Raw genomic sequence first — 12705 nt, forward strand, 5'->3', positions numbered from 1 at the left:
AGAAAATCAACTATTTCTCTAAAGTTGTTGAACTTTGCATTGGCGAATCGTGTAAATGGCTTAGAATTTCAGCTTTGTCTTACCTACATCCATTAAAAGTCATGGCAATCCGTCCGAAAAGACAGGAAAAGATGTCGTCAAACAAGAAGAACAAGTTCTCCACGGAAGAGATTGGAGTAGAAAAAAAGTTTTCTGATTAAATTATTCCATGCAGAAGATTACATACAAACGAATTCATCCAAAGGTAACGAATACACTGCGAACTGGACCCAATGCCAGATCATTATTCCATTTAGGATGACAGACAGATTTGTACACTTCCTCTACAAAAGTATATCCAACTAAGTTTGTCAATTAAAGAATGAAAACAGTTTAGGGCCTCACAAATGGGGCCCTTGCCGATTAGTCCCTATCAGAAAAGGCAGAATGATTACAGAGATCTAGCAAATTCCTTTCAGAACTTCTAAAAAATGACATGTTACTCGTGTTAGACGTCGAATGCCGCCATGAAATTCAACAAATCTCCGAGAAAGAATGGTAAGTTATGACCCAAAAGGCAGATAAACCACTCACTCTCCCTCTCTTTAGAAATCTTCGTCGCTTTGTACATTAGAACTAAATCGCACGCTTCTTCTCTGCATCACAAAAAACACCCCAAAACAAATAAGAATACATAAACTCTAACTTCAAATCCAAAACAAAAAGTAATATTTAATGACATGAATAATCAGAAGAATTTTAATGGTAAAACTCGGTACATGTGATTTTTGGATTTATTTGTGTAAGATTTGTTTTGCATCAACATTTCAGATTACACTCTATGATTTATCATCAGAATAAGAGAAAGTTAGAGGAGAAAAATGATTAACCAGAGAGAAAAACAGGTAAAGAAGAAAAAAGATTGATCCATGTAATTTTCAGTTTAATTATGTATGATTTGTTTTTCATCAATATTTTGGATTACACTCTATGATCCATCATCAGAATAAAATAGAGGAGTAAAGACAAAAAAAATCTGGCCCATGTAACTACTACATTCAATTATGTAAGATTTGTTTTGTATCAACATTTCGGATCACACTCCATGATCTATCATCAGAGCGAAAGAAAAGTTAAAAGAAAATTGACATATATAGTTTCTGAATTCAATTGTGTCAAAATCGACATTTTGGATTACACTCCATGATTCATCATCAGAATAAGAGAAAAACAAATAAAGAAAAAAACAGCTCATTCAATTGTGTAAGAATTATTTTACATCAATGTTACAGATCACATACTATGATCCATCATCAAAATAATACAGAATTAAAACAAGACAAGAAAAAATGATTAATTTCAGTCAAGTTGAAAAGATTAGATTGATACCTCAGTCTTGGGCAATGTCTTAAGAGAGCTTCTCAATCCAGACGCTTGAGAAAAATCATGGCTATGCCCTACACTTTTCCGGGCCTCCCCATCATTAAGATAAAAACTCAGAATCTTCTGGGCAGTCTCAGAACTGTTCTTGCTTTGGGACTCCAATTCAGCAAGCTGAGCTTTTGTCAAACGAACCTGAACCCTAATGGGGCCACCATTTACACCGTCAAGAGACGAAGATGAAACACAATGGGAAGAACTGAGGGCACCAATATCAGAGCTAGATCTTCGAGCTAAAAGCATGGCCTCAAGCCTTGACTTAGCGCTCATATTGATCACAGATCGAACCCGGGTGGGTGCTCTGAGATCCTCTCTCTTGGGCATCTCAACCAGATAATAAAGCTGCTTTGGCCTGAGTTCCATTAATTCTTCCAATGGCTGGGCCCGTATACCCATATGACGAACAGCCTCAGATTGCAATATAACATGATTTGGGTAGTTTTGCACAATCTGTTCTACAGTCACAGGAGGCTTAAATTTCAGAACCTCCCCATCAAGCTTCATGATTTTCACCCGCCGCCGACCCAGAGACGATGCAACTGCGTTTCCCATCTCACACCAAAGATTTATAATCCCAACTCTCGAGATTCGAACCAGTGTTCAAGCTGTAGATTTCAGGCTCTACAAATTTAAAATTTTGATCTTGTAATCTCTTGAATCAATTTCTTTCAAATTTATACCTGTTTCATTGGACAAAAAAGTTTCAGATTTATACCTGTTCCATTGCACAGAAAGTTTGGGTGGGTGTGGCATATGAGCTGACGTTGGATTTAGTGGGAAGGATCGTGGATCTCACTCCTACGGAGGCGCAGGGCATGGTAGTCAACAGGATCTTTGGTTATGAAATCGTTTTCACATTCTTGGGTTGAATTTTTCAACATCATACGGAGTGGTGGATGGCTTCATTGCCTAAACATGAAGATTTGTTCAAAATGATGGGCTTTCCGCCATTGACAATGTCGTCCTTACAGTTACTCTGGTCAATTGAGTGTCCACGTCGTTTTCCTCTCCGTGGGAATAGAATCTTTAGATTATTAGGTGAATGAAAAGAAGGTTTGTTTTTGGTTGCCTTTGAACAGGGAATTTCGAGAGCTGTTTATCGAGACAAAGTCTCTGAATCCTAGGCAAGATTTGCGGGCCTCGATAACCGTACGTTGAAAGTTTGACAAATTAATAGCTAACTAATTGCAACATTGATGATATTTTATTTTATTAAATCTTTATAAAAGATTAAATATATCTTATTTATTATATTATAAGAGAATTGTATGTGAGTATCTTTAGGCAATATTTTTATTGGCTTGTTAATTGACTGGATTTTTTTTTTGTATATTTTTTATTTTTATAAGAAAATATTTATATAAATTCTTTACGGTATTTTATTCACATATGGATTTAAAAATGTCTATTAATAAAAAAATATTATTATTATAATTTAATTTAGATATTTTTTTCTCTCATACATTCAATTTAACTGTATCTATTTCTATCATGCAATCAATTAATTTTGCAGTTATCTTAATCTAATATTATTAATTATGGGGGATTGAAAGTCTAAGGATAGGTATGCTAGTTTATATAATATATACATAAGCTAGTTTGTTAGAGATTGTAGGGAAATGAGTGCACCTTCCACTTAATTTACAAGTCTAATGTATTAATAAAGAAATAACTAAAATTATAAGAAAAATAATTTAAGAGTTTAGATTGAAAGATTTGAATGGGAGTTTAGATAAGAAGATTCAATAGGACTTATTCTTTAAAAAAAAGAGAGACTCATTTTTAGTATCTTGTAAGCAATGATTATTTATTGGTGTGTTAACTAAGTGGTCTCATTTTTAAATTTTTTAATTAAAAAGTGTATATAAACTTTTATTTTATATCTACATAAATTAGACTGTTGGAAATTGTATTAGAATGAGTGTATCTTCCATTTAATTTACAATTCTAATTTAATTATAATCAAGCAATAACAAAAATTATAATAAAATTACTTTGAGTTTAGATTCGAATATTTAAATGAGAGGGTTAGAAGTGGTTTAGTTTTATTGTCTATTTTATATGATTGATGACAAATACTCTAGTGGGTATTGCCCTTGACAATCAAGATTTTGGTTTTGACATTATATGCATATAACTTTGACAACAATATACTTTGGCAACAACTTCACACTAAATTAGTAAAGGGCTATGTCTACAAACTAGTCTAAAGATGCTCTAGATCATGATGCATGCATGTTCTCTATTGTGATGTTCTTACGTATTTGTAAATAATTGAATTAATTCATTAAAATATGTAGACTAAGTGACATTACACATTAAAGTTGAACAACCGACCAAATTGGGAAGCAACTTGTCCTCCCAACTTATTCCATGTGATCCCAAAAATTATATAATGGTACATCAAACAAATCCATAAAATGACAACAATTGTTAATTGCAAGACAAGTTCAATGTTTATAGAATACATAAACAAATTTAAGTAAATTAACCAATGCCTAATAACATTTGTTTCATTCTTCTCATATACCTCTACTGATTATGCTTCTATTAATCTTGTCAATATTGCATGAAACGATAGGTCAAATTTATGTGACATTATCCTAGAATTTATGTCTCAAATGGTGTGGCCATCATCATCCCTAGCTATGATGGTATTAGGCTTATATGATTGAGAATTGTTTACTACAGTGTTAGCATGAACAACGACAAGAGATCTGCAAATGGAGCTCAACTCTTGAAAAGAAAATAAATCTCCACTCCAAGGTTCTAAAAAGGATAGGTCTTAGCTATGAAAGATATATTAGTAGAAACAAATGTAATTGAGAATGAGGAGCTTGCTGGTGTCAACACTTCAAAACTGGGGTGTGATACTGTTTCTCTTGAATGCTGAAAATCTTCTCTTCTTTTGTATTTTTTGGATCTATGTTCACAACAATAAACTATAAACAACAAATCTACTCTAACAACCTACAATAATCACTAACATAGGTCAAATTGCATAAAATAAAGATTAGGAAAATAGCTTGAAATTTTAAATCTACTAAACAAAATTAATCAAAAGAATATTCATAGAATTTCACAATCCATACAAACATGATGCAATACTCTAAGAAATGAAATGAGGAACAAATTTTTAGAATCTATCAAACTATAAAGCCATACCCATTCGCAAATACAAGACAAAATTCGTAATAAGCACTCCAAAAATTTGATTGTTGTCCTCGAATTATAGTTGACTCAAATAATGAGATAACCCATACGAAACTTGTATATTTTGTAGCCCATAGACTCTAGGAATGCTTTATGAGGTGTTTTTAGTCCCCCTCGTACATGGACCAATCCTCTAAAAAATTGTCTTGATTGAGTTGGTCATCAAACTATTTTGTTTTTGTTAGTTTTTTAGCTTTTAGAGTTAGTCCTATTTTACTCCTTTGTCAATTCAAGGTTAAAACTTGATTTTGCATTCATTTATTTGAATTACATCATGTATTTCAGGTTTTTGAGTATTTTGGGTTTCAAAACATGAATTATAAGTCCTTAACATGTTTTGAGTACATTGTAGGTTTTGAAACCTGTAATACACTCCTATTGTCACACTAATTGCATTTAATGCACTCCGTGTTAAGTTTTTATAAGTCAACTTTGAAATATTCATTTTGTCATTTTTGTTTTAACTTCTCTTGCACTCTACCTCAAATTGTGCCCTTGCGATTGATATTCCTTTGGCATGGCCTTTCACCCTTTTTACTTCTAGGTATTTGTTTTGTTTAGATTTCATTCTCTATGTTGTCATATTTTATATAGGGTTTTTCATTTATTTATTAAGGTCGGGGTTTTCAACTTCGACCCTTTGTTTTTCTTGCTTTCACCATTAATGGGTAAAGTTTGGGCTAGAAAGTCTGAACTAAGCTATTATCCTTGATTTACAATTGACTCAAATCGTGGGATAACTCCTACGAAACTTGTTTGTTTCATATCCTATGAACTCTAGGCACACTTTATGAGGAGTTTTTAGTCCCCCTCGTGTGTCGACCGATCCTCTAAAAAATCGACTTGATCAAGTTCGTAAAAAATCTTTGCATTTTTGTCAGTTTTCAGCTTTTAGGGTTACTATTTTTCTTTAGTTGTGCAAATTTAAGGTTAAAACTTGATTTTGCATTCTTTCTTTCAATTACATGTATTTTGGGTTTTGAAACCCACGTGTATTTTAAGTTTCAAAACCCTTATACAAATCCTTAGCATGTTTTGAGTGCATTGTGGTTTTTGAATCCCAAAATGCAATTAAGTGCATATCAAGTTCCAAAGTCTCAGAGTCGTAGGCAAGATTTGCGGGCTTTGATAACTATACATTGAAAGTTTAGTTTAATAAATTAATAGGCTAGAATAGCTAACTAACTGCAACATCAATGATATTTTATTTTTTTAAATCTTTATAAAAGATGAAATACAACTTATTCATTATATTATAAGAGATTTGTATTTGAGTATCTTTAGGCAAGACTGTTATTTGCTTGTTAATTGATTGGTTTTCATTTTTATTTTTTATTTTTTTAATAATAAGAAACATTTATATAGGCGTATCTTATTCACACATGGATGTACAAATATTTGTTAATAAAAATTAGATGTATTTAATTTGATGTGATTGTGACACTTAACTGCATGAAAAGTTAAATTTTATTTTTTATTTTTTTTAATTTAATGTAATCTATTTCTCGTATCATGCACTTAGTTAAATAATTTTTTATTATTTAATGTTAATTATATCCTCAAATCCACCTCTTAACTATCACTCACTCTGAGTTAAATTGATCAATTAATTTTGTCTATCTCCATCATGCAATCAATTAACTTCGTAATTACCCCAATCTAATATTATTACTTATGGGGGATTGAAAGTGTCCTACAAGAGGGTTTCTTATTTTTTGACTGGTTACTAGTTTTTTGTGTTTGTCTTGCACCATACAATATTTATTGTGAGAATTATTCATCTTTTCACGAGCATAGCCAAGTTCATACCAACAATTGATGTTGGTGTTGATGCTTTGGCATCTAGTGTGAATCGCTCCATTGAACAAGAAAACCTAAAAATTTGTTTTGAAAGTATTTCACAAGTTATGCATTCTAATAATCCCCCAGATGTGGTTTTTCCCACTCCGAAATTTGATTTTGCATGTCACTGGTTAGAGTAGTTTACTCTTATTGGATATTTTGTTGGGAGGGTCCCCACTGAAAGCATGTTCCAATATTGGGCTATCAAGGCATGGACCCCTCATGGGATCTACCTTGATGGAATTGAAAACCTTACCAATTTTTTTTGCCTTTACCATTTTGCTGAGATTAGCCATGTTTAACTCATTTTTTAGAATGGGCCATGGTATGTTGGGTTATTTTTTATTGTTTTTCAGCTTTGGTCCTATGAATTCTCTATCTCAAATGACAAGAAGCTTTGGGTCCCAGATTGGGTAGAATTCTTCAGCCTCCCTTCTCCCTATTGGGATTTTCTTTCTTCTATTGTTGCTTCCCTTGGGAAGGTTATTTGTGTCGAACCAAATCAATTATATTTGCTCGCTCTCAAAAAAGGGTATGTCTTGAAATTGATTTATCTCATGATCTCAAAAACACTATAGGTATTTAGATTAGAGGGATTCATCATTCCTAGCGAGTGCTCTATCCAAATTTTCCCAACAATCATTTCTACTACCAGTTGACAAAACACAAGAATAAAGATTGCCCTTTTATTTCTCCAAAGGATCAATATACCTCCTAAGGTTACCGAACCCTTAAAAGCCTCTTTTGAGGCTAACAAGATTGAACAAAAATGGATAATGGTGATGCATAAGGGCAATGGCACTTCATTCGAGAATGCATCTCAAAAGCCTCAAGAGCTCTCTACTTCTCAACCACTTCCACCTGTAGTTTCAACCCTTTCTAGGAAGGAAAGAGAATATTGTTTCTACTTATGCCAAGGTTTTTGTTCGTCAATCTCTAGTGCAAACCTCTTAGATAGCCTCAATGCTTTTAGCTCAAGCTAGCTGATTATGTCATTCTTGAAGCCATTCTAGGCATGCATTGGAAGGTAAGATTGTTCTACAAAAATGAAGGAATGGGTTGCCCAACTTTTAGTTAGCTGTAAAATTCTTACACAAACAATTCTCCATGGTTGAGGATGATGATGGTATGTGAGAGGGCGATAAATGAATTTTATGTCATGGAATGTCTAAGGTCTCACTAACCTTGCTAGGAAGTATTTCGTGCAAGATACTAGACATAATTATCCTAGTATTGATGTGTGGTATCTTCATGAGATCAAAATTCTTCCATTCATTCTTTCTATAGCATGCTAGATTATTTGGCTAGATGACCTGATTTTTGCCTCCAATCATGAGGCTAGTCATGGAGGTGTGTTTACTCTTCTTGCACAATTATGGCACTCTTGTGTTGTTGACCATGGGTCTAATCCTACTCCCCTTCTCATGTGGATCCTCATGTCATAAAAAATCATTCCTTTGGGATCATTAATGTTTATGATCCTAATGAATCTATTGAAAGGTTTTCCTTCTAGCATTGGATTGTTGATTGTTTACAACTAGCCTCTTTGGCTTTGTTGGGGGATTTTAATATGGTTGAGATGGTAGTTGAAAAAGATAGTTTAGTGCCTTTTTTCTAGACAACTAGTGAATAGGAGGCATGGTTTACGCATGCAATATAAATTGGGGCTTTACGATCTCAATTCTCTTCACTACCCTCTACAAGTTCCTTGGCATATATGGAGCAATTTTCGTGTAGGAAATGATAGGGTTCTTAAATAGCTAGATAGGGCCATGATTACAACTTAATCCTTCTTTTCTTTTATGTCCTCTAAACATCTCCTAATGGTTCATCTCTTTCAGGTCACCCTGTCAGATCACCCCATTAAGTTTGGCATTGAACGGCTTGTGAGCCTAATGTGTCTTTGAAAGACTCAGTTTTTATTGAACACATATTTGTGATCTCATCAACCCATGTTGGTGCACATACAACAGATTTGAGATCTTTAATGTTGTACACCTCATCAGATTGGTTGGATTTCCTAGTGGAGCTATGCTATCCAATGTCCATCACACTTCCTTCACATTTATGGGCACCAACTTTCCATGTTTAATCGATGGTCCTATGAGGCTACCAACCTTGGACCTCCAACATGCCACGAAATCTCTCGCTAGCAACCCTTTCTTGCCTAGTTTGTATGTTTGGATGGCTCGCTTACATTAGCAAAAGCAAATTATTGCTAGCCATTCAACCAAAGGTAATCAAATTAAGGTTAGACTTCACTAATTAAAATTTGGTGACCATGCCTCTAAATAGTTTTTTTGGCTCTTCGTGCATGCCAATCCTCTCCTAGCATCAAAAAATTAAAGAAGGATAGATGGTACTCTTTGAGTTACTGAATATTTTCTAGGCTTTTGTTCACTATTATGAGAAAGTTTTCAAATATCAACATACTACACTTGAGAAAAAACATGCTCTTTAATATTGTCTTAGAGTTGTACCATGTCAGCTATCTGAGGCCTAGTATAACTTCTATGAGCAAGTGGTCACCCTAGAGGACTTGAAAAAGGCTATGAGCTCTATGATAAATGACAAGGCCCCTGGTTGCATGATGGTTTTCTATGTGAATTCTACAAAGCCCTCTAAACTTGTTTTGGTTCTAACCTTCATAAAGTCTATTTACAGGATTTTAAAAACCATTCTTTACATCAATTAATCAATAAAGGAAAAATCAAATTCATACCTAAGCCTAGGGTAAGTGCACCAAGATGGTGAACATAAAGAGGGTATAAGTGGCCACATTTTTTTATTTTTTATTTTTTATTTTTTTTTCTGAAAACAGGTAAATCTGAACTTCAAAGAGATATTTGAAGGTCATCCAATCAAAAATAGGAGTTGAGAAAAGAATAAGAATTGTAGTACTCTTAATCTAGTTTCTAAACTACTAAAGGTTTTTAAATTTGTATAATATTAACAGGGTCAAACCTCTCATGCACGAAAAATTGTTCCTAATTTTTTCAGAAAAACATAACATAGCTGTTTTCGTGCGCTGCACAAAATCTATAGTCAAATTTATTATTTTGGAAAACCCTTTGGTAGGATGATAGGTACAAGTGAGATATAGAAGTTATGTATTTTTTTGTAATTTTCCATTGAGTAATTTTTTGTTTATGATTTTTTGAAGTGACTGCATCCTAAAAATTTGGTACTTGTTCATGTGTTAGGCATAACTTGCATCAAAATAATAAAAAATGCAAACTTTTTTTTTTTAAATTGTATAGAATCTAGTGTAGAACAATAAAATGTAAATTATTTTTAATTTGGTCAAGTATATCAAAAGTTATTAAAAAAATGGTAGACATATGTCTGTGAGGACTATCAAGGCACTGGTAAAGAAAATTAAAGTTTACTATGGTAATGTTGTCCAAAAATAGAAAACTTTATATGGACAACAATTTGAGAAGACGTGTGAGATTATGGTAGTAATTTTAGAGATACCCACTTGATCATTTGTAAACCTCATGATGACGAATTCAATAAATCATGTGGGAAGATGAAAAACATGTAAAGGGACAAAAATGGAGGGAAAATGGGTTGCAAGCCTTAGGGTCATTTTCAAACCCTCTTACCAACCCAAAACCCACACAGGTTCTGATGTGCAAGATAACCTGCTCGGGTTTTGAAAAACAAAAAGTACCATTCATAGTTCTACATAACCCGTACAGGTTATGTAGAACTAAAACCATCATTTTGAGTTTCACAAAACCTGTATGGGTTATGAAGACATCAAAATGTATGCTTGTAAACTTAGCATTTACTACACATGTGTATAGACATACATACATAATATATATTTATGTATGTATATATGCATATCTATAGTTATATATACATATATTTATATAGATATATGTTTGTATACATGCATGTCTCTCTTCTTTTCCTCTCTCTCTTGTCTTCCTTCCCCCATCACTGTCTCTATCTATTCTGAGCCCTAATTATCCTCCTTGAGTTCTATCTCATCTCTCTCCCTCTAACACTTCTCTCTCTGTCGATTATCTCACCCTCTTCTCCTTCTCGTTCTCTCTACCTCATGTATCTCACCCTCTCCTCCTTCTCCTACTCTCTCTCTCCCTATCCCATTCTCTCTCTCTCTCTCTCTCTCTCTCTCTCTCTCTCTCTCTCTCTCTCTCTCTCTCCGTCTCCCCCTCCCCCTCTCGTTATGCTATCCTATTCTCTCTCTCTCTCTCTCTCTCTCTCTCTCTCTCTCTCTCTCTCTCTCTCTCTCTCTCTCTCTCTCTCTCTCTGCCTTCTCTTTCTTTCTCTATCTCTCTCCCTATCTTCCTATCCCCTTCTCTCTCTATCTCTAACTCTCTCTCCCTCCCACTCTCCTTATCCTATTCTATTCCTCTCTTCCTACCCCCTAATCTCTCTCTCTCTAACTCTCCCTCCCTCCCCCTCTCCCTACTCTCTCTCACCCTCTCTCCTTATCCTATTCTCTCCCTCTGTTCCTATCCCCTCTCTCTCTCTCTCTCTCTCTCTCTCTCTCTCTCTCTCTCTCTCTCTCTCTCTCTCTCTCTCTCTCTCTGTCTCCCCCTCCCCCTCTCGTTATGCTATCCTATTCTCTCTCTCTCTCTCTCTCTCTCTGCCTTCTCTTTCTTTCTCTATCTCTCTCCCTATCTTCCTATCCCCTTCTCTCTCTATCTCTAACTCTCTCTCCCTCCCACTCTCCTTATCCTATTCTATTCCTCTCTTCCTACCCCCTAATCTCTCTCTCTCTAACTCTCCCTCCCTCCCCCCTCTCCCTACTCTCTCTCACCCTCTCTCCTTATCCTATTCTCTCCCTCTGTTCCTATCCTCTCTCTCTCTCTCTCTCTCTCTCTCTCTCTCTCTCTCTCTCTCTCTCTCTCTCTCTCTCTCTCTCTCTCTCTCTCTCTCGTCCTATCCACTTCTCTCTCTATCTATATCTTTCTCTCCCTCCCCCCTCCTTACTCTCTCTCCCCCCTCTCCCTACTCTCTCTCTCTCTCTCTCCCCTCCCTCCTATTCTCTCTCTCTCCCTCTCTTAATCCTATTCTCACCCTCTCTCTCTCTCTCTCTCTCTCTCTCTCTCTCTCTCTCTCTCTCTCTCTCTCTCTCTCTCTCTCTCTCTCTCTCTCTCTCTCTCTCTCTCTCTCTCTCTCTGCTTCCTCTTTGGTTCCAAGACTTCTAGTTTTGCATAACCTGTACAAGTTATGAGAAATTGTGAACGTTCCCATTAGGTTTGCATAACTCGTATGGGTTATGGGAAAATCTTCATATTTTTTACTAGTTTTGGCTACCAAACTTAGTGCATTTTTGAATTTCATAGAACATGCACGAGTTATGAAAAAATAAAATAAAATTATGTGGCCACATTTTTGTTTACCATCTTGGTGCACTTACCCCCTAATGACCTAGAAGTCATCTATACTTGGCCACCAATCACTTTTCTCAATGTCTCGTACAAGATCATTTCCAAGGCCTTGTCACTCAAAATCTATCATCTACTCCCACAAATTGTTCATCCTGAACAAACAAGGTTCATGAAATTCATATTTATCTTGGATAATATTACTTTAGTTTGGGAGGGAATGGAATGGGTTGTGTTCCAAGTAGTGAGCCCTTTTTTGAAAATTGATCTTGTCAAGGCCTATGATTGAGTACTGCATCACCCTTAATTTTGGCTATATTAGGGGCTATTGTTTTTGGCCCTCACTTCATTAAACCTATGAAAATGTTATTTGGAGATGCTTTTGCCTACATCACCATTAATGGCCACCAATCCTCTACTTTTAGGATTTTCCACTCTATTTGTTATGGATGTCGCCTTGCTCACTCTTTGTATGCTCTTGCTGGTAGATGCTTTGGCTATTTGTTGGAAAACTCTATCTCTACAAGGAGAGTTGGAGGTATTTCCCTGCTTGAGTCACCTAACTAGTTGGTAAATGGACATTTTGTGGATGATTCTTTCCTAACGTTGATTTCAGAAATGCCCAAAATATCAAAGAGGCTCTCTAGTGTTCTAACAACTAGAGTAAAATTATAAGATGATATTAATTGGTCATAGTAATATTATTATTTTGAAGTCGAGGTAGGTCTCTTATGCATAATAAATAGGTGTAAGTGCATACCAAATTTTGTAGTTTGGTGCCCTTCTAATCCAAGATACACAATCATGATTGTTTAGAGTAAATAATGAGAATATTTTTATTGATGAAAGGTAGTTGTTATTA

General features: G+C 34.9%; 1 protein-coding gene across 1 annotated transcript; it reads right to left on the reverse strand.

Annotated features, from left to right (window-relative positions):
* Positions 1 to 216: 216 nt before the first annotated feature.
* On the reverse strand, positions 217 to 2077 carry LOC131063420 (uncharacterized protein At1g66480). The gene is made up of 2 exons (XM_057997226.2): positions 1369 to 2077; positions 217 to 635 (listed from the first exon to the last, which is right to left on the reverse strand). The coding sequence occupies exons 1-2, from the start codon at positions 1969 to 1971 to the stop codon at positions 585 to 587; spliced, it is 654 nt and encodes a 217-aa protein (XP_057853209.2). The 5' UTR covers positions 1972 to 2077; the 3' UTR covers positions 217 to 584.
* Positions 2078 to 12705: the final 10628 nt, after the last annotated feature.

This window comes from Cryptomeria japonica, chromosome 10 (assembly GCF_030272615.1).
Source record: "Cryptomeria japonica chromosome 10, Sugi_1.0, whole genome shotgun sequence".
Classification (NCBI taxonomy): Eukaryota; Viridiplantae; Streptophyta; class Pinopsida; order Cupressales; family Cupressaceae; genus Cryptomeria; species Cryptomeria japonica.

Bases quoted from the DNA above. Each gene is read 5' to 3' on its own strand.
- LOC131063420 (XM_057997226.2), bottom strand. From the start codon at position 1,971: ATGGGAAACGCAGTTGCATCGTCTCTGGGTCGGCGGCGGGTGAAAATC. The intron at 636-1,368 runs GTATCAATCTAA...TTTGTGATGCAG, and splicing joins AGACATTGCCCAAGACTGAG to AGAAGAAGCGTGCGATTTAG.